Source organism: Zootoca vivipara, chromosome 4, assembly GCF_963506605.1.
Source record: "Zootoca vivipara chromosome 4, rZooViv1.1, whole genome shotgun sequence".
Taxonomy (NCBI): Eukaryota; Metazoa; Chordata; class Lepidosauria; order Squamata; family Lacertidae; genus Zootoca; species Zootoca vivipara.
In genome coordinates this window covers 76622253-76644664 of record NC_083279.1, presented here as the reverse complement: position 1 = coordinate 76644664, position 22412 = coordinate 76622253, and the positions used below count along the sequence as shown (strand labels likewise).

At 39.6% G+C, this 22412-nt stretch overlaps 1 protein-coding gene across 1 annotated transcript in view; it reads left to right on the top strand.

The window, feature by feature from the left end:
- Positions 1-2778: 2778 nt before the first annotated feature.
- The window catches only part of BRCA2 (BRCA2 DNA repair associated), a 33345-nt gene continuing 13711 nt past the window's right edge, over positions 2779-22412 (top strand). Inside the window, exons 1-13 of the mRNA XM_035115190.2 lie at positions 2779-3545; positions 7142-7246; positions 8131-8379; positions 8601-8641; positions 8738-8849; positions 9010-9065; positions 9178-9292; positions 9920-10972; positions 12146-16465; positions 17814-17909; positions 18760-18829; positions 19783-20063; positions 20875-21062. Coding sequence (XP_034971081.2) covers positions 3536-3545; positions 7142-7246; positions 8131-8379; positions 8601-8641; positions 8738-8849; positions 9010-9065; positions 9178-9292; positions 9920-10972; positions 12146-16465; positions 17814-17909; positions 18760-18829; positions 19783-20063; positions 20875-21062 — 6696 coding nt within the window. The 5' untranslated portion in view covers positions 2779-3535. The remainder of the gene's footprint in view (positions 3546-7141; positions 7247-8130; positions 8380-8600; positions 8642-8737; positions 8850-9009; positions 9066-9177; positions 9293-9919; positions 10973-12145; positions 16466-17813; positions 17910-18759; positions 18830-19782; positions 20064-20874; positions 21063-22412) is intronic.

The window sequence follows — 22412 nt, the reverse complement described above, 5'->3', positions numbered from 1 at the left end:
AAGGCCACAACTCCCCCCACCCAGTTGGGCCCATCTGCCTCACATAGATCATAGGTTAACATCCGAATACAGTTCGTATAAAATCCAGTGCATACAAAATCCCAATTGTCTTGTTGAATCCCAGATAATACATGTAATATCAACACTGTTCAGATCTACATAAGTGATAGAGCAACTCAAGAGTAAGTCTCATTGAGTTCAATTGGGCTTATTCCTATGTACGGTAAATAGGTATGACAATGTCGTCTGAGATATAATGCACATTTGCTCTGATCAAACATTATTGTCACAGATAAATGCCCAACAGAACAGGAGCCTGTGGGCAGGAATTTACAAAACCCCACTTCCATATAGAGAGTAGACGCTTGGGGACAACTGGCAAAATGAAAACAAACATATTCACTTAGCAGACTTATGAGAGACAATGTTTCCATCCTTGTCAGGGCTGAGCTGCTGAAGAGGATGTTTTTTTTAACCCACCATTAGTTTGCATGTAGATATAACCTTTCCCAACCACTGAAAGAAAATAGAAGCCTGTTCCACAACAGGGTTACTTTTAAGTAAGTCCAATTTACAATGGAACTTACATTAAAGTAAGTGTGCTCTGACAGTCATCTTTGCAGATTTTGAATCAGTTCACACAATGCATACCAACATTGAGGCTGAGCCAATCTGGGTCAACTCGCACATTTCTCAGCTCCTGATGTCTCACAGCTGAATGTACTAGCTGGTCACCCCAATATCCAAGTTGTGTGAGATTCCAGGTGCTTGTTCAGGGTCCGTGTTTCCTTTTGGAAGAGGCACACAGAGACTGGTGTCTTTATGATATATGGTTTGTACTTCTTGCACAAAGCCTTTCTCTCTTGGTTTTCCTAATTGCTCATTACCTTCCTTTTGTCTTCCGAATGGTCCATCACACCAGATGATTTCCTAGTCAGGGAACTGGCTTGGCTTGTACTGTATATTTGTATTGATTAACTTCTAACCTCTACTGGACTAAGTAATTAGGGATGTCTAGCACCCATAAACTCATACCTACACTTACTGCCTCAGAGGAGCATTGAGCGCATCTTTCCTCAGACCTTACACCTATCTGTCCTGTAGCTGTGTGTGTGTGTGTGTGTGCCATTGTGGACTTATTCCTCATTGATGTAATAAATGTGCATACTTTACTGGGTAATTCCCCAGTTACAGTGCTGAATATTTTGATTCATTGTATTGGATAAACATTACCATCACAATACCTGTAAATTAATTAATAAATCTGCCAAGATGTGCTATTTCCACTATCTAAATATGCTATTTTTATGCACTGATGTTTTGCAAAATTCTTAGAATGTGGGTGTATGTGGACACATGTTTGTTGAGGAGGCTTGTTAATCATTAATCGTTTATCTTTTTTTTAAATTCTGATTATTGTGTTGCTTTTCCTTCACAATTACATGTTTTTGTGTTTAAAGGCAACATTGAGGCAACAAAGAGATCAGTTCTGGTTTACCTGTACTTTCTAAACTGTTTTGGTGGTTCAGGTTTAGTTAACTCCTAAGCTAATTTAGGAGTAAAGCCTATTGCACTTAGTGGGAGTTACTTTCAAGTAAACACAGAAAGGACTGGGCTGCACAGCTAGGGAGATGTGAAGCTTCAATGAGTTCATGAGATTAGCTACACTGAAATCAAGGGAGTTATTTCCAAATAAATGGATTAAAATTCCAGATGAAATTCCTGGAGAATCTTTTTCTTCCATTTACCATGGCCATCCTAACATGTTAAAAATTATTGGCAAATGCAGATACTTGCTGAGCGTTTCAAGGGCGTACCCACCATGCGGCAAGTTAGGGCAGCTGCCCTACTCTAGAAGCAGGGCTGGTGGGCAGAGGCGGAGCACAGCCCGGCGGAGCGCGAGTTCGCCATTCCCGCCGCACCACGCCGCACCCTCCCTCCAGCTCCCCGGCGCGCCCTCAGGCAAGGGCAAGCGCGGCGGGGAACCAGGGAGCGCGGCGCGGTGGGCGGGAACGCCGAACTCACGCTCCGCTGGGCTCCGCCTCCGCCCACCAGCCCTGCTGCTAGGGAGGGGCACAGCCCGGCGGAGCGCGAGTTCGCCGTTCCCGCCCGCCGCGCTGCGCCCTCCCTCCAGCTCCCCGCCGCGCCCTCTGGCAAGGCCAAGCGCGGCGGGGAACCAGAGAGCGCGGCGCGGCGGGCAGGAACGCTGAACTCGCGCTCCGCTGGGCTGGGCTCTGCCTCCGCCCACCAGCCCTGCTGCTAGGGAGGGGCACAGCCCGGCGGAGCGTGAGTTCGCTGTTCCCGCCCACTTTGTGGCCCCTCCCCTTCCGTGCCTTGGCCCCTCCCCTTGCCCCCCCTAGTTTTGATCCTGGGTACGCCCATGGAGCGTTTGATATTTACAATAAACAGAGCACACACACCCCCAAACTTCAACAATAAGATTTGGATCCTACGGTATTATTTTAAAAAATGGAAACATTGCAGGAATGACCACTTATTATAGCTTCCTGTCTTTTAAAGTGCAACACATGGTAACCTGTTCTTATGAACCCCTCTTCTCCCCATGTGAGAGTACAATAAATGGGAAAGCTGTGGTCAGACCTCAAGCTTTATTTAGGGCGGGAGGGGGAGGGAGTGTGTTAATAACTCTAGAGACAAATTAAGTGGTCCTATCTCCTTGCTTCTGAAGGTGAAGAATGCATTGCTTGAATGATTAGAACTTAAACGCTGGCGGTCCTTGTGGGTGTGGGTGTGTATTGCCGCCTGCTCACAAGGTAAAAAAACAAACCCAAATAATTCTTCGGTGATCAATCGTATCCAGCATCGCCTGAGCTCTGCCAGTGCAGCTTTCTCCCGTTTGAAGCACAGTGTTTGAGGACCGGGACATTCGAAGGGAAACCAAAATGCTTGTTTACAACTATCAACCTTACTGTATGTTTGTGAAACATGGACCGCTTATAAACGCCTGGCCTGTCCAACTCCTCGAAAGATTCCATCAACGGTGTCTCCAGAAATTATAAGGGAATTGAAAGAAGTTATTAGTGGTTAGGTGCATTTTTTTAGGTGCTCACTGAACGTCGTAAAAGACATTGTAATTAGCTGTACAATACAAGCTGTGAAAGGGCTTTATGCTGCGAACATGAATTGGTGGTTTTAGCCCCTTGTATTAAAAGAAAAACCCATTCTTTTGAGCAAGGCAGCCCTCAACCCTCGCAGAACTACATTCCCCATGATTTTTGAGAGCGGCGGCGACGAACCACCGCAATCCACCCACTTTCCAGGCCGCTCAACCCCTCCCCCCAGAACAGGAAGTGGTACGGCCGCTTCCCTCGCAGGGAACCGCCTCCTCTCGCCTGTGGCGCTGCAGTTCAGGAAGGAACGTCCGCCGGGGCGACAGGATTGAACCAACTGGGAGGAGGAGGGGGAAGAGAAGCAAACGCGCGCCATTTCCACATATGCGCTTGCGTCGCTGAGACTTGGCGGCAGATTTCGTATTTCGAGGAAGTGGCGCCGCTACTGCTGCTGAGGCGCAGCTATGGAGACCGGTCAGTCTTTCGACTCCCTTCTGGGGTGACGTGACTCGCGGCAGTTTATCTCCTTTCCGTGGCTAATATGAGCTTTCCATGCTCTTCTTTCCGCCGGCTGCCTGAGGCGGTTGTTGCCCTCTTTGCTCTCTTCCACCCCCTGAAAAAGCCCTTAGACAAGCGGGGACGAAGTCTTGAGGAAGGGCGACATTTGAGGTCCAATGAAGGGCCAGCGAAGCATGACCTTTTCATATATGGTTGTTGTATATTCGCTCCCAAGGGATTTATTTGGACGCTTGTGGGGTTTTGTGCATCGGGTGCCATGTAGTTTGGCCAGACTTGGGTAGGCAGCAAAATGTCTGGGGCTGGACCTGGGAGGGCATGGACGTAGCCGGGGGGGGGCAGGAAGGGGAGCTGCACCCCCGCTTAGATCCACCAAAATTATTGAAGTACTCAAATGAGGTTCTGCTGCCTCCCTCAGATGCCTGCCCCTCTAAGGAAAGCTCGCTCCTCATAATGTCCTCCTTTGGGGGGGGGGTGTTTTTACCTGTGATCTCCTCCTAAAAGCTCGGCTACCTCCTTTAAAAAGCCCATGGTCCAGGGGGCTTTACTTAAGAAAGTAGGAACAGCATTGTTCTGACTATTGATCCATCTAGCTCAGTGTTGTTCACAGTAACTGGCAGCAGCTCTCCAGGGGGACATTCCCAGTCCTACCTGCAAATGCCAGGGACCCTCTGCAGTTGTTCTGCCACTGCATCACCATGGGAGGGAGGATCAAAGAGAGTCACTCTTGGGCAGTTCGTTTTTGGCTGCACCCACCCATGCAATTTGGTTGTTAAGTGCAATCCTAAACATGCTTACTCAGTTCTATTGAACTAATTGAGGCATAGGCCAATTAGAGGTATGTATACATACTTGTGTCCTGCTAACCTAGCAGTTCGAAAGCACATCAAAATGCAAGTAGATAAATAGGAACCGCTACAGCGGGAAGGTAAACGGCGTTTCCATGTGCTGCTCTGGTTTGCCAGAAGCGGCTTTGTCATGCTGGCCACATGACCTGGAACCTGTACCTTTATACATTTATACCTTTATACATACTTGTGAGCCCTACAAAGGTGTGTATTATTATTATTATTTTGGATGAGGGTAGGGTAAAGGTAAAGGGACCCCTGACCATTAGGTCCAGTCGTGACCGACTGGGGGGTTGCGGCGCTCATCTCGCGTACAGCTTCCAGGTCATGTGGCCAGCACTTCCAGGTAAATGTATGTGTGCTGTATGCCTTGGACAGTGTGATGAAACGTAATTTTTGGAAATCAGTCCAACTTTAGCTTTAATATTTTTAAGAGGAGGAAGCCCCAGCTCATTGATCATTTTAGTCGCCCTCTTCTACAGCAGTTCCATATACTGTACTGTATCCTTTTCAGTTTCAACAGCCAATTGGGATCATATCAATTTATATGTTTGGGATTTGTCCCAATGTGCATACATTTACACTTGCATTGAATCTTCCTTGGGCATTCTGTTGCCAGTTTGCCCAGTTTCTTTCTTTCTTAAATTATTTTTATTGAAGAAAATTCAAATCCATACATTTTATCAATTTTACAACCAATTGCATTTTGCCCAGTTTAAAGATGTGCTTTTTAAGAACTCTTAATAGTTTGCTGTCATCCTCAAGTTTGACTGTTTCACTTATTATCTGTAACTCCTGATAATTTATGAATGAATTAAATAGTCGCAATACATTCTTGTGAGATCACTGCTTACTGCCTTCCATTGTGAAAATACCTATCCTCTACACATTGTATGTCTTTTAAAAAAACAAAACACAAAACACAATTCATTGTTGCTTCTATGTACACTAATTTTGTTTTAGAAGCCTTTTATATAATCAGTGGTTCACGTGTGGACATGCTAAGGTTACCCATTTTCCACAAATGCATAAGAACAGTTTTTTTGTATTTGAAATAATGTAACATAACTTCCAGACAATTTGTTTCAAATATGTTCTTGCTGAGCAAGAATAAACATGGCTTCTGCAAAGAGAAATTTTGTTTCCCCGTCTTTTTTTTAAATGTGTCATTTCTTGACGTGCAGTTGAACTTTAGAAACTTGTGACAGTCCCACAAAGAATCCTGATTTAAAAATTAAAATGCAAGAAGAATATTTATTCCTATAGTACTGTAAAACAGTCTTCTAATATAACACTTTGAATTAAATCAAAAGTGTTTTACTGTAGCATGATCAGATTTGTTTCTATGCACTTTTCTAACGTGAAGGGATTATGGTAGCTGATGATGATGATACAACAACAACAACAACAACAACAACAACAACATTTATACCCCACCATCTGGTTGGGTTTCCCCAGCCATTCTGGGTGGCTCCCAGAAGAATAGTAAAAACATGATAAAGCATGAAACATTAAAAATGTCCCTAAACAAGGCTGCCTTCAGATGTCTTCTAAATGTCATATAGTTGTCATCTGAGAGGAGGGCGTTCCACGGAGCAGGCGCTACTACCGAGAAGGCCCTCTGCCTGGTTCCCTGTAACTTTGCTTCTCTCAGTGAGCAAACCAACAGAAGACCCTCAGAGGAGGACCTCAGTGTCCGGGCTGAGTGATGGGGGTGGTGGCACTCCTTCAGGTATACTAGGCCGACGCCATTTAGGGCTTGAAAGGTCAGCACTGACACTTTGAATTGTGTTCGGAAATGCACTGGGAGCCAATGAAGATCCTTTAGTTATATGGTCCCAGCGGCCACTACCAGTCACCAGTCTAGCTGCCACATTCTGAATTAATTGCAGTTTCCAAGTCACCTTCAAAGGTGAGCACATTGCAGCAGTCCAAGCGGGAGATAACAGGAGCATGCACCACTCTGGTGAGACAGTCTGTGGGCAGGTAGGGTCTTAGCCTGCGTACCAGATGGAGCTGGTAGACAGCTGCCCTGGACACACAATTGACCTGCGCCTCCATAGACAGCTCCATTCATATAAGTTTTGTGTGAAATTCTTCCTCAAGCCACAATGGCTCAGGTTTGCAAGTAAGTCAGACCCAAATTGTAGTCACTGTGCTCTTCTCTTGGTCCCCTTGCTGCTGCACTATGAGGACCTAAGCCATGGTTTAGTTTGGCATTAAGTCTGACCCTGGGCTCACAGCTTGTCTTGCTCCAGACAAATCATGAGCTGTAGCCAAGGTTTGTTCTTGGCTTCCTACTCATCATTATTTGTCTGGACAACATTTCTTCCTCCCATGAAGTCAGATCTGACTGCAAATTGAAGTAGCTACCAAATATTTAGCATTACAGTGGTACCTCGGGTTACAAACACATTGGGTTACAATTACTTCAAGTTACAGACTCCGCTAACCCGGAAGTAGTACTGTACCTCAGGTTAAGGACCTGAATGCCAATTTTCTTGTTTTAATTCAACATAGTCTTTTTAGGTTATATATATAGTGGAACTGATGCCAATCAAAAAGTTGAGCAATACATAAATATTTTTATTGCAAACGCTGCATTGGTTGTGTGTTATCAGATAATACTTGAAGCCAAACACAAAGAAGTAGAATTCATTGCAAATATGATACAGATTTTGAGAATATTGTAATACTGTTTTGCAGGTTTATTTAACAACACCAGTGATGTTATGGATAAGAAAAATGTTACCACATCTCCAAAGAAGCCATCTTTCTTTGAAATATTCAAAGCGCAACACAGTGAATCAGGTACTACTTAAATTTATAAACCTCAGACATTTATTATGGTGCTGTAAGCCAATCTCTTCAATAAGTTATGGGCTTGATTAGAGCTTTTCCCGCAACAGAAGCACAAGTGGAAGGCTGCTCATGCAACCAATCTTTCCCCTACTCTCTTAACTCCTTACCCCAAAAGGACTTACTGAATACTGTATCTGTGTCATGTGGGGCTACAGGGGAGTGGGGATTTCCTCATATTGGGCAGACGAAGAGAGGGATACAGTGCTCCTTTGGGTTAAGAACTTAATTCGTTCTGGAGGTCTGTTCTTAACCTGAAACTGTTCTTAACCTGAGGTACCACTTTAGCTAATGGGGCCTTGCGCTGCTGCCGCACAATTTGTGTTCTCATCCTGAAGCAAAGTTCTTAACCCAAGGTACTATTTCAGGGTTAGCGGAGTCTGTAACCTGAAGCGTCTGTAATTGAGGTACCACTGTACTGATGAGTATGAAGGAATTCTCTTTCAATCTAGGTTGCATGTTAAATTTTGAGCTAGTAGACCCCTATCTTTCCACCTAATCAGCAGCTGGAATAAGTAGGAGGTTTGCTTCTTCAACTTTTCCTGCCTGCCTTTGTCCTGTCCTGGCTACTTTATGCTGACAGTATCTTGGGTAAGACATATGAGAAGCCAAAAATTCACAGGATTGTGCTGGCAGGCCTGAGATTGTGGGGAGAGGCTATTTTCCTGCAAAGTGGGGGTTGAGAATTAGTTGCATAATACTGTCTCAGGCTGTACCTCCACTTTTTTGACAAGTTCAAAATAATGGTACATGGTCATTCCATAGTTACTTTTTCTTACAAGTAGGGTTATAACCTCTAGGGCATGGTATCCTGCATAATACTTTCCTTTTCTTAGATTTAGGACCAATAAGTATCAACTGGTTTGAAGAACTCAGTTCAGAAGCTCCACTGTATAACTCAAAAAGACCAGAAGAACCTGAACCTAAAACTAGTGACCTGGACCAAAGTAATTTTAAAACACCACAGAGGAAGCTGCCAGCAAAAAACCAATTTGCATCAACTCCAATGATATTTAGTGAACCAAATAAATCTGTGCCATTTGTTTCTCCTATAAAAGAATTGGGTCAGAACAAAGCAGAAGCAGGTGAGAATTTTTAAATGAAAGATATAGAAATGTGAAGACTTGGATTTATTGCTATAATATGGTAATGTCCACTCTTTTGCCCCCTCCACCAAATAAGTGAGTTGTTTAAAAATATTTTGTTCACTGCTTTGAACTTTGAAAATAGTGGCTTACTGTATAAATATTCCATTGGTTGTTTTCACGTGATGATGGCTAACATCATCATACTTAATGTTTTTCAGTGCTAAATGGAAGTTTGCTGCATACACCCAAGATTTTTGAGGTACTTCCCTTTTTCTCTAATTTTCTAGCTGTTGAAATGAAGTTATTTCAGTTTTTGTTTTTTTTAATAAAAAAGAACATTTTTTATATATTTTAGGTTCAGACACCAAAATGTGTTTTTGAAAGCTTAGGAGCAGAAGCTGATCCTGAGATGACTTGGTCAAGTGCATTAGCAACACCTCCTACACTTTCTCCAACAGTCATAATAGGTAATGATAGCAATGTGACTATGTCAAAAAATACTTTGCTGTTTAATTTCCCTCATATTAAATGCTGTGCTAGGGAACTGAGTTTTTATGTTAAGATCATATCAGTGAACTCTAATGAGTTGCATAATTGATTACAAATTACTTATATTTGATATTTCAGCTAGAGGAAATGATTCAGTTTCTGGAACAAAGCAACATAATGAAAGAATTGAGTTGGTGAGTGGCTTTAAGGGTTAGAATATGTCAAAATAGGCAACTTTTGGAATAACCTTCATGTCCACAGCAAATTTGTAATTTATATATGTTAATATCCCCTTTTTGTGTTCAGGTCATGCATAGTCTCATCTCCAAATACGGTAGAAGTCCCAAGACAGATAGTATGCATGTGCAGTCCACATCAGGAACAGAAGATGTATGTGCAGAAACTGACAGCAAAATCCACAGTGAGCATTGGTTGATTACTATTTTTTACTGTTTAATAACTATTTGTATTTTATTACTTGGGTAGTTCTAGAATATGTCTAACCATTTAACTACACTGTACCCACTGAGACAGGAACAACTATGACAACTCACTGAAATAAAAGTCCACTAAAACTTAATACAAATACCTATGCATGCATATCACATATATTATTAAATAAATAATGAAAATAACAAAATTAAAGATTCAGTTCTTTCCACCCAGAGGGAAGATAAGAATGGCTTGTAGGCGCCTCTCCACTCATACAAAGGGTTTGTACTATCCCAATGAAATGTTATTGCTTCCTGCTTTTTCAAATTCCCCTAAGTTTCAAAAGCAGTTTGTAAAGTGCAATAGGGGACTACTGTTTGAGAAAAATAAGTCTAAACTCCCAATATGTTCACAGAAATAATTTTGCAGTTCTTTGGGTCATAGAGTGTGTGTACAGTATATGTGTGTTTAATATGCACATCTGCACTAATCCAGTTCTAATACTGCTTCAAAATAAATCATTTGATACATATATTGGTATACATGTTATAAATGAAATGTGGAATTAGAGTCCATAAAATATTGCTTTCTCATGTTCATGGTTTTTTATTTACAGATTTTGAAAGGTTATTAGCTGGATCCTTTGGTAAGAACATTTCCCCCAGTAAATTAGGAGAAGATTATATGCTACCAAATGTACCAATGGATGAAGATACGCATGATGGAACAGAAAATGATCTTTCTGTATGCCTTGCAAGCAGCAAAGCCTTTCTAAGAAAACCAAAAAGAGTCAAGGAAAGTAAGACATGCTCTGATAAAGCAAAATGTGAATACCAAGAAACTGATGAAGACAAAATTATAACAAAATATGGAAATTCTGCCAAATGTCTCCTGCAGACTATTCCAAATAATGGAATGCAAAAACACTCTGTGAATCAGAATAGCATACCGAAAGAAGAGGAAATACCATCATCTTTGCTTTGCTCATGGTCTCAGCTGGACTTATCTGAACTTGACATGACACAGCTTGAAAAAACGTCCTCACACTGTTCTGATTCATCTCCTATGTCACATATCAAGAAGCGTTCTGAAGATAGGCAACTACCTGTTGGCAAAGAGTGTGCTAGCACTGAAATGCTAGAATCGTCTATTCAAAACACATCATGCCTAATAAAAGGTAACAAGCTGCTAAACACCAGTTCTCTGGAAATAATACCACCGCTTGAAAACTCTCCATTGCCTGATGCGATTATGAGCAATAAGAGCCCAATGCTGGTGAAAGATTGTGAGGCTGAGTTGGCATCTGTCATAAATGTTTCAGACAGTAGCTCCTTCGTAACGGAAAACACAACCTTTACAGAAGCTGTTAATAGTTGCTGTAATTACTCACGAGAAAATTGTAAAACAACCTATGATCTTCTAGGTAGTGTTTCTACCCAAGCTGCTGGTGATGTTAGTGGACTTACAAGGTCTGGGTTGAAAAGTATGACCTCACTTTCTGGTTTGAAAAAGCGACCTAAAAAATTTATTTATACAATAAACAATACCCCAGTTCACCAAGAAGAAGGAACCACAAAGAGAGGTGGCTCTTCTGCTTGCCTTGTGCCAACTTGTACAGATTTAAAATCTCACGACTCTGAAATTTCTGCAACAGTCATAAGAAATGAAGGTACATTTTTGTTTTTTCACCTTGTGATTTTTAAAGATCAGAATCTTAAACCTCCATACCTGTCCTTATTATAGCTATGTTTTTGCTATGAACTAGACAGTCATGTTCACTCTATTGAAAAGGCCCACTAAATCAATATATTTGCATATGTGGGTTATATATTGCTAAAGTTAATTGTTTAGCATGGCAAGTATATGGGATTCTCACATAAGTGGTAGCAAATGCTGCATGAAAAGAACATGAGTGGGGAAGAGACACATGCTGAGGGAAGGAGAAAAAGGAAGGCAGCACGGAAAAGGGTGGTGAGTTATAATAAGGTGAGGGAAGACAGTCTTACAATTTGAAAGGTTCCAGTGGGGAAAAAGAAGCAGGTTGGAGCTCATGATGATTTGCAACTGCAGCCTAAAGCAGCTCCCTTTTTTTCCTGGACATTCCATTGCAAGGCCATGTGGCTGCAACTTTAAAGTTAACTTCCATAACTAGTAGTGACTCCTTTATTATTGGAAAAAATGTTTTTGTTATACAGTGGTACCTCGCAAGACGAATGCCTCACGCAACGAAAAACTCGCAAGACGAAAGCGCTTTGCGATCTTTTTGTTCACTTGCAAGACAATTTTTTCTATGGCCGTGCTTTGCAAGACATTTTTTTTTGCATTTTTTTGGCTTTGCTTTGTTTACATTGGAAAACCGCAAGACGAAATTTTCACAATACAAAGCGACTCACAGAACGAATTAATTACGTCTTGCGGGACACCACTGTATTAGGTCTTTTGACTTGATTTCTTGAAGTGGCCTTGTAGTCAGAAAGTAAAAGTGTGCATTTTGTTCAGCAATCACAGCTGATAAAAAAACACAGGTTAAATAAACTGCTAAGCAGAGCCATTTTCTTGGTAATTTATTATGTCAAAAGTTAGAAGAGTTGTTTAAAAAAGGGAAAAAAACATTAAATGTCTCAAATGCAGAGATAAAGTATTTAGTAATTCCTTAGATAACAACAATATTTAATGCAAAAGCACAAAGTATTAGCTGCAGCATGCTTCCTGGTTACAAGACATTCTGAAAATGGATTTAGTACACTAGACTAAACCCAAAAGCTGGTGTGAGAGAGAATGTTTTGTAAAAATAATGGTGCCATTCCAACTAACATTACTATCATGGTTCAATTTCTTACAGAACAAAAGGAAGACATTATCCACGCGAACAAGCACGTACTTGAAGAGAAACAGCAAATAGAGTCTGATAAAAAATGCATTCTTAGTAACATTTCCAATGAAGTGCCACTCAATTACACAGAAAGTAATTTTACAGATCAGTTGTCAATACTTCAACAGACAGACAACAGAAAAGGAACAATTATGCCTTCTAGTAATATATCTGCTAATCAAGAAACAGAGTCAAGTGAAAGCATGTCCCATTCAACTGGTCACAAGATAAATTTACAAAGAGAGAATGGTGGAAGGTGTATCAGTCTTGCATGTTTCAGTTCATTGCAAGAAGAGGTAATGGAGAAATCTACATTGGGAATACATGCATCAAAAGCTGGAAACAAACAAGCAATCTTGGAATCAGCTACACAAAAGTTTTTGGCAAGTGGCACTCAGGTGGCTGAACTTGGGTCTCAATCAAAGGAAACACCAAAACCTACTATAGATGAATCTTTTAAGCTTATAGCATTGGAGAAAAAGTTAGATCCAAGCCAGCATCTACGAGTAAACTTAGCAGGAAATGCTGAAGATAGTGAGCAGAGCTGGTTAGGAGGTATAAGTCATAGCAGAACTGAAAAGTTTGGTGGCTTCAGAACAGCATCCAATAAACAGATAGCACTGTCTGATTGCAACATTAGAAAAGGCAAGTTATTGTTCAAAGACATAGAAGATAAATTTATTGAAGATTTTCCTAGCAAAGGAATGCAAAATATTTCAAATGAAAATGCACAGAGAAGTGCTGAGATATCTTCACTTGGTATGAACAAACTGACAGAAAATTCATCTAATTTTTCACACGTTTCTGATCTGCTCGGTATTCAGATGAATGGTGCCCAAATTATTTTCCCCAAGTGTGCCAATTCTGCTTTCCAGAATGTGCTTAGTAATCAACATCCTGAAGGAGAACTAAATTTAACAGCAAGCCAAGAAGCTGAAGTTACTGAAATTTCTAATATACTAGAAGAAACAGGTAGTCAATTTGAATTTACACAGTTCAAAAAGCATAAGACGATGGTGTTCAATAATGCTGATGAGATGTGTGGAAGCTTTGATAAAAATGATATATGTGCTGAAGTCTGGAAAGAAACTGATTTTGAGAAAAGCTCTGAAGAAAAGGTTCAAAGCGGCCATGATCTGTCTCCCAATAAACATATAGGCACAGCTGAGAAATCTAAGATACAGGTACAAAGTAGTGAAGAAGCTACATCCATTAATTCAAGCACAAAACAGAACAATATTTTTGTCCCAATTGTTTCAGCACCATCACATTTCAATTTGTCTGATCTGGGGAGCTGTAGTGCATCTGGGGGCAAAGAGATTAGCTTTTATGTTGATGCTATAAAGAAAACCACAAAATTAGTCGGCGATCTGGATGGAGTGAATGAAATGCTTAGCCCTCACCAAAAAATATTGCTACGCGATTGTTCAAATAGGTGCAACAATAGCTGGAGTAATCCCAACTGCATGAAAGAGAGAGAGATTGATTTGCATCAGAGGGTCAAAGAAGTAAATGCTGAATATTTGATGAAAAAGAATACAAAAGATACAATTAAATTTGTTAAAGAAAATATAGAGAGCAAGTCAAAAATTGTAAATTATAATGAAGGCAATGTTCAGATTTCTAGCACTACAGAAGTTAACCTAAAAATTATTAAAAAATACTCTGTCTGTCTGACAGAAAATGAACTGTCTTCCTTTGAAAATAATCAAAGTGTATTAGTCTCACATCACTTTGTAAACTGTGAAGAAACTCAGTGTAATTATAATTTGCAAGAAGCTTTGTCGGATCTAACATGTTTAGCTGAAGTTGCTAAAACTGAAAAAAGATCCACCTTGAATAATGCATATGGAAAAGAAAACTGTAATTTAAATCAGGAGGAAAAGGTGAGCAACCTAGAAAGTGGTTGTTTTCTACAGAGATTTCACACTGTTGCGGATGGGAACATATTTGCAGGGAAAAGTAAAAAGCTTCATTTGTTGGCTGCCTCCTGTGCAAGAGAAGAACTAGAGACGATGTCAACTTCCAGTGGGAAGACAAGCCCTAAAAGCAAAAAGGGAGGTGTCAGTTCTGTAAAAGAGAATATTAACTTAAGTGAAACTGAAAGGTCCAACCATCAAGAAATCTCTGATATCAGAAAAGAGAAGCAGATTATGGCAATGGGTTTTCATACGGCTAGTGGTAAGCAAATTACAATTACTAATGAATCATTAGCTAAAGCAAAGCATCTTCTTTCAGAAGATGAAACTGTTTTTCCAGAAATGGAGGAAGAGGTTAGTAATTTTATCAAACCTATAATTAAGGAGAAAAGAAATGAGAAAATTACCAAAGTTAGCAAGGAATTTGAAGAAGGAAATGAAAAACATGAATATCTGCATCCTGAAGGTAACTTTGAAGATCTTCCGGATTTGTCCTCAAACACTATTAAGAAGACTGAGGATCTTGACACTATTAAAGAACTTTCTTCGGAGATGAATGCATCTGAATCAGATTTAGTATCTCATACTAGAGGGGAGAAAGTGAATGAAGGCTTGTTGACGAAGAATAATCTGGCATGTACAAAATACAAAAATATTTCAAAAATGGAATTTATTGATTCTGCTATTGATCAGCATTTGCCTGTTGAAGGGTCAGATATTAGTGCAATGCAAGGTTTTCAGGACTTGTCATCTAGAAATACTGGCAATTATAAAAGCCTTGATTCCTCAAACTTAATGTGCAGTACCACCTCAAAAGCTAGTACCTCTGATTTAAAGAGTGAGCATTCTTTGTTGAACCATATACCAGATGAATGTCATAAGAAAAATTATGTGTCAGAGAATTTAACTTTTATTTCTCAAGAAGCATCACCATCAAAAAATGTGTTTGCTGAAAATAATGTTCACACTTATGATGAAACTTGTAAAAATGAGAATAGCATGATGCAGAAATGTGACTTAAGATTGTTCAGTACCAACGTCTTGCAGAAATATTCAGCCAGTGAAACTTCAACTTCAACGTCAAAGCATTTGCAGGCTAAGCCAGTTGCGTTCAATACAGCAAGTGGTAAAGCTGTTGGAGTTTCTCAGGAAGCATTAAAAAAAGTCAGACAAGTGCTTCATGAAGACTGCTATAAATCTGTAAAAGAGAACATGGAATCTCAATCTAAAACAAATAAACATGACCATTTAGAAAGCTGTTCTGATACCTGTGGCACTGGAGTGTGTATTGATTCTAATAACTACTCATCTGCAGAGAACATTCCAGTGGAAAATATAATTGCACCCCAGTTTTCTCGAGCCAAAGAGTGCTGTGCAGATGAGCACACATCTATGACCTTGAACACTCACCCTGAGTTATGCTTTCAAATTAATGATAAGCATTCTGATACATGGACTTCCAAAAAACAGAAGTGTATTAAGTCAGATTTTATTACTGATAAGTCTGGGTTTTTTAGCACAGCTAGTGGAAAACCTGTCCAGTTATCTGAAGAGTCATTAAAGAAAGCAAAGCTGCTTTTTTCTGAAATGGAAAATAATTCATCAGATCACCCGAGTCATGTCTCTAACTGTGATTATAGTTATGATGAAGTATCTTCCGCTGGGAGCAAAGAAGCTCCAAAGAAAGACACAATACTTGTATCTCAAGGGAAAAGACTTTCAAACACTCAAGCAAATGCAAATATTCCCTGTGGCTTCGCCACAGCAAGTGGAAAACAAGTACAAATTTCTCAAAAGGCTCTCCAGAAAGTTATGGGTCTCTTAAAAGAATTTGATGATGTTAATAGTGATAGCTTTTCTGATGCTCAACAGAGTGTGGGGCAAGATCCTATAAAAGTTCTTGCTACAGAGGCCATAGAGCAGGATGAAGTTATTTCAGAGTCTAAACCACGTAAGAAATATAAAGCACTTCATTCAGCCACAAGTACACCTAATGAAAATAAGATGATAAAAAGCCCATTGAGCATTAAAATACCTGTGTGCACATCTCATACTAAGAAGCAAAAACAAATAGCAGAGTTAGAAGAAAGCTTTACATGTTCAAAAGAAATTGAGGCTTTGAAGATAACCCAACCATGCCAGAGTAAAAGCGAAACTAAATGTGCAGCAAATTGTGGTACTGCAACAGAAAGAAATCTGGATTCTCATTGTCGTCATTACTCACAAACTCCAGAAAATTACTTGGAAATAGAAGCTACAGAAAGTGCCAAAGCTTTCATGGAAGATGATGAACTTGAAGTACAGAAAAATAAAAATTTTCTGTCATATACAAGAACTGGAAAAAGGCACATGAAAGAAGAAAACACTTTTGGTAGGTGGCTGTTTCGTTCTTTTTTAAAAAATTGTTCCTGTACATTTACTGAGTTGCACTGTGATTGATCTCAGTTTAGTTTAGTTTGAATGAATTAGAGGGGAACAATAAAATAATTAGCAGGGAGCGAGACATCTTAGAAAATCCATGGTCTCAGTCTCAGATTTGCCAAGATATTGGCAGCATTGGCGTGTTACCGCAAGCCACAGTTAATGGGTTGCCATGAATGCAGTTTGCTCCTGCTTTGATGCTTCCTGATAGTGAGTGGGAGCAACCTAGTATGATCCTTGATTTAGCATTAAATCTAAACTGGGATTGTGTTTGATTTGATTCCAGGCCCAAGCATCAAGCCAACACCATATCTTGGCTTTAGATTGTGGCTTGTTCAGAGTGAAACAAACCATGATTCCTAGTTTTGATGCTAAATCAAAGATCATTGAGAGTTGCTCCTGCTCGCTGGTGGACAGGAGTGAAATGGGAGTAATATGCATGGTCATAGTAAACCATTAACAATGGGTTAAAGTGACATGCAAGTGCACCCAGTTAGAATATAGGGTCAAGGTACTTGTCAGCCAGGATTAGTGGGAGAAAGGGGTGCATAACCAATCATATACTTAGTGATTCTTTTCTCCAAATTCTCCCACCCTCATTTACTTTCTAGGTAGAATCACTACCAGTTTTAGATTCTAGCTGTTAAGAGAAAAAGCTTTGAGGAAGGGCATTTGCAGAGAAGTTGTAGAAGTGCTGAACAACCCCATGCTACTCACTGATTCTCATCTATAAATGCTTCCCAAACCCCACACAAGCTTTGCAAGGGAAATGGGGGATTGGGAAAGAGATTTGTATGCCTATCAGGGCTGCAATCTATAAATTTTTCATTCCCTTGATGTTTAATGTGAAACAGTCTTACATTTCTTATGCAAACTTACAAGTAAGCCGTATACAAATTGTGCAAAATTAAACTATTTTGAAAAAGTTATTAGTAGTCATTGCATACCTCTTCAAAAAATATTTTGAAGATTAGGTTTTACATATGCATCAAAAAACCAGCATGGAGTTTAGATCCCAGTAATCCAGGGCTAGCATATTCACTAAAACCATGAAAAAGTACCAATTGAATGATATTTTTGGCAATGACCGCCAATACCACTGGAATAATTTTTCAGATTAGAGTAACCAAGGGACTTAAAAAAACTTTTATTTGCTAAAATATTCAAGAGGCATTGCTTGAGAGTTCAAATTACACTTGAGAATTTTCTGAGGAATGTACTGCAGTGATGTAGTCAGAATCAGTAAGGGCTAGGTCCTTTAAAATATTTTAAAATGCTCTATGACATTTGCTTTTCAGGTGAACCTCCTATTAAAAGAAAATTGCTGCCTGAGTTTGAGCGGTCAGAAGAACGCAACAAAGCATCTTTGAAACCTTCAAAAAGTTATCCGGAGGGTAATATTTATATTTCATGATTTCATCAGTTAATCAGAAGTATTCTATTTGTAGTTTTCCTTTGCCTTCTGTAATTCAAACATTTCAACATATATTTAAATTTTCTCAAGGTCAATGTAAGAATCCTATTTTGCACATTGACCTCATCCTCATGAAATTACAACCCTTACTGTGTGTACATGGTATACAAATGCTGCTTAAGATTTATAATCGACATTTCAGTTATTCCGGATGCTTCATGCTGATAAATCCAGCTATTATAAAGCAGTTTATCATTGAAGTTTACCAGATCACTGCTGCATATTGGCCCCTGCAGCTTATTATAGGCAGGTGAATTTAAAACAATACCATTGTGTGCCCTTGATGCAGTAAAATAAATATTGAATGACACTTCTTTCTGCAGAGAGAAGTGTGTAGACCTGGAAATTTTGGCAAGTGCAGTTTTCATATGGATGAAATTTCTTATTCTACACAATGATTAAAAGTGCAGGGACTCTTCCTGCCTTTGCATTTAACTCTTACAGTGCTTTTGAGAAGTGAATAGAGTTCCAGTAACAATGCTATTTCCCCCAGTATTTTTAATATGGATGTGAAAACAATACCTGTTAGTTTCTATTTCAATAAATTTTATTTTTCACCAGTTCATACAAATGTAGAAATCTAAAATACCTTGGGAGAAATTTCACGAGAAATCAATTTTTTTAAATAAACAAACAAACAAACAAACAAAAAGCAAATATATTAACATGATTTTGTAGGTGTATTATCATGATAATGAACATAGAATTCTACATTATTCTTTTACAAATTATGTAATGTAGCTTTGATATATAGCTTCATTTTTCTTCAGGTATAGTGAATGACAGAAAAAAGTTCACCTACAATATTCCTTTAAAGCCAGTGGTCTGTGGCCCTTTAAGGTAAGGAAAATAGATTTTTTTAAAAATCAGGTTACCTCTTTAACTGTGTACATAGTGGGACTTCTTTTCTCCAGACACAGGTTCCTTATGCTTTATCTGTAACTATTTCTGAATCTCACCTAAGTTTAAAAACCAACTATCCAATAGTACACAAGGCAGGTATGAGAAGAAACCTCAGAATCCTTACTTGAACCTTGGTTTGATTTCTGGACACAGCATTCAGGAAGAGGGTTGTCTAGCAGGCTCTATAATTCTGGTTTTCCTTTCTTGGAGGGGCACACTGCTATGTCATATCATTTGCTTGTACGTTTCACTCCTCCACTGAATGAGAATGATGGAACATACAGCCCTGCCCTTAAGCCAAACCTGGCTGCTGGAGTGTGGGTCTTCTGTGGATTGGGTTTGAGGAGTCACCCGAGCAGTCTAGGAAGTCCCATGACACTGACCTACCTTTCCCACTCTGAAGTTACTTTCCCCCTTTATTCTATCCTTGCAATTTTTAAAGTAATTGATATTTTGAAGTTAATTATTCCATGGCTCTTCATGTTGATCTTGCGTTTATGGCTAACAACAAGTCTGGAATTCAGTGTGTTCCCTGTCCCTTCTGGCTGACTGCTTTATATATAGGCTTGGCTGACCAGATCACAGTAAGTCCACCTTTCCAGGTTATTAATGTAATTAAATCATCTAGCAAAATGAAATTGGTGTGCAGTACTGGTAGTAGCCAACAATGCTTATCTTGTAGCTGTCAGGTCAAACATCAATTTGGGGGGGATGATTCACTTTTGCTAGTGTTTGTTAGTACAAACTTTCTTCAGTTCTACAGAGAATGGCAAGAAGTTCTGGATCTATTCAAGACCAAAATGTTAAAGTATTAAAATCTGAACGGTCTCAGCAACTTATTTCCAAGCAGTCTTCAAATATACCAATATTACTTTTTTTACTTATTTTAGTAAGACGTTAACTGAGGAAAGGAAGAAAGCAGAAAATACAGCAAAGAAACCTGCCAAAATCTTTGCACCACCTTTTAAAACAAAAGCAAATGCTTCTGAGGATAAACTAGGTAACAGCAAAGAATCTGTCTTAATGGACAACAAAAGTATTAATAGAATGGAAGAGCTTCGTCTTACAAAAGTTAACCAGAGCACTACTGAAACAGAAGGCAATATCTTTGAAGATAATAATTCCATGCAAATATCGGCTCTGAATTCAGAATCCAGAGATACAAATTCAGGTATGTTTAGGTGTGTACACATGTATTTGTGAACATTTGTTTAATTACTATGATAATTTATTCACAAATGGATTCTGATAAGGTTGCCTTCTATGTGATGTTTCACATATTGGATCTGCACAGATGCAGGCTAAATTGCAGAGATCTTTGGAGATTAGTGTGAAGTACGCATTTCTGTTCCCTCAACTAATAATTTTAGAGAGGAACAGTATCCAGTTCCTCTTTTGCTGCTGTAAGGTAAAGAGCTATTACTAAAACCTGATCCTCTCCATGGAAATGGAAGCCAAGGGGGAAGTTAATATTTGTATCAACTTGTCAGCTTGCAATGTGATTTTTAATAATATGCTGTTATGAAATACAGTTGAAGATTTTGTCATTAAACTTCAGTCTTTAAAATCTGTCTTTAATAACAGCAACATTAAATTTGGTGGCCCCAATGCAGGAATGGGGAACCTGTGGCATTTAACATGTAGATGGACTCCAACTCCTTTCAGCCCCAGCCAGCTTGGCTAATGGCCAGTAATAAGGGAGTTGTACAATAATATCTGGAGGGGCCAAATTCCTCATCCCTGCTTTAATGCAAAAATAAAGGCATACGTGATGGTCTATCAGTAAATAATTAGTATTAGATATTGTTGTGAGCATTCTTTTAATAATTTTTTTCTTTAAAACTTTTACAGATACTCTTTGGATTAACATTTATACATGGAAATGTCAAAAAATACAATACTATCCTCCTGTGTATGGTTGGAATTTCCATTTTAAATTTAAATATGTTCTTTAGGACTTAATCAATCTGTTTCTTTAACAGATTTAACAAAAATAGCAAATCTTCAATATGCAAGAAATTTACAAGAAATCAGAATTATAAAGAAACAAAGCCAGAGAATTTGTCCACAACCGGGCAGCCTGTACCTTGTGAAAATATCTGCTCCTTGCAAAGTGCCTCTGAAAGCAGCAGTAGGAGAGAAATTGCCTGGTTCTTTCACCAGCGACCAGGTACCTGCACTTTATTGCCTGGTTGTATTATCCTATCTCAGTATGATGATGTGCTGGCCTGGTTTGGACCTAATGATAAACAATGGTTTTGCTTCCAGTTTTGCTTCTTATCCAAACCCTAAATTGCAGTTCATTTTAACTGTGGCTAGTTGAAACAATTCCAGCTGAACTATTTAAAATTTTAAAAGATGATGCTGTTAAGGTGCTACACTCAATATGCCAGCAAGTTTGGAAAACTCAGCAGTGGCCAGAGGATTGGAGAAGATCAGTTTACATCCCAATCCCAAAGAAGGGCAGTGTCAAAGAATGCGCTACCGCACAATTGCACTCGTTTCACATACTAGCAAGGTTATGCTTAAAATTCTACAAGGCGGGCTTAAGCAGTATGTGGACCGGGAACTCCCAGAAGTGCAAGCTGGATTTCGAAGGCGCAGAGGAACCAGAGACCAAATTGCAAACATGCGCTGGATTATGGAGAAAGCTAGAGAGTTCCAGAAAAACATCTACTTCTGCTTCATTGACTATGCAAAAGCCTTTGACTGTGTCGACCACAGCAAACTATGGCAAGTTCTTAAAGAAATGGGAGTGCCTGATCACCTCATCTGTCTCCTGAGAAATCTCTCTGTGGGACAAGAAGCTACAGTTAGAACTGGATATGGAATAACTGATTGGTTTAAAATTGGGAAAGGAGTACGACAAGGCTGTATATTTGTCTCCCTGCTTATTTAACTTATATATATGCAGAATTCATCATGCGAAAGGCTGGACTGGATGAATCCCAAGCCGGAATTAAGATTGCCAGAAGAAATATCAACAACCTCAGATATGCTGATGGCACAACCTTGATGGCAGAAAGTGAGGAGGAATGGAATTAAAGAACCTTTTAATGAGGGTGAAAGAGGAGAGCGCAAAATGGTGACAGCAGTCACGAAATTAAAAGACGCCTGCTTCTTGGGAGAAAAGCAATGACAAACCTAGACAGCATCTTAAAAAGCAGAGACATCACCTTGCCTACAAAGGTCCGTATAGTTAAAGCTGTGGTATTCCCAGTAGTGATGTATGGAAGTGAGAGCTGGACCATAAAGAAGGCTGATCGCCGAAGAATGGATGTTTTTGAATTATGGTGCTGGAGGAGACTCTTGAGAGTCCCATGGACTGCAAGAAGATCAAACCTATCCATTCTGAAGGAAATCAGCCCTGAGTGCTCACTGGAAGGACAGATCCTGAAGCTGAGGCTCCACTACTTTGGCCACCTCATGAGAAGACTCCCTGGAAAAGACCCTGATGTTGGGAAAGATGGAGGGCACAAGGAGAAGGGGACGACAGAGGACAAGATGGTTGGACAGTGTT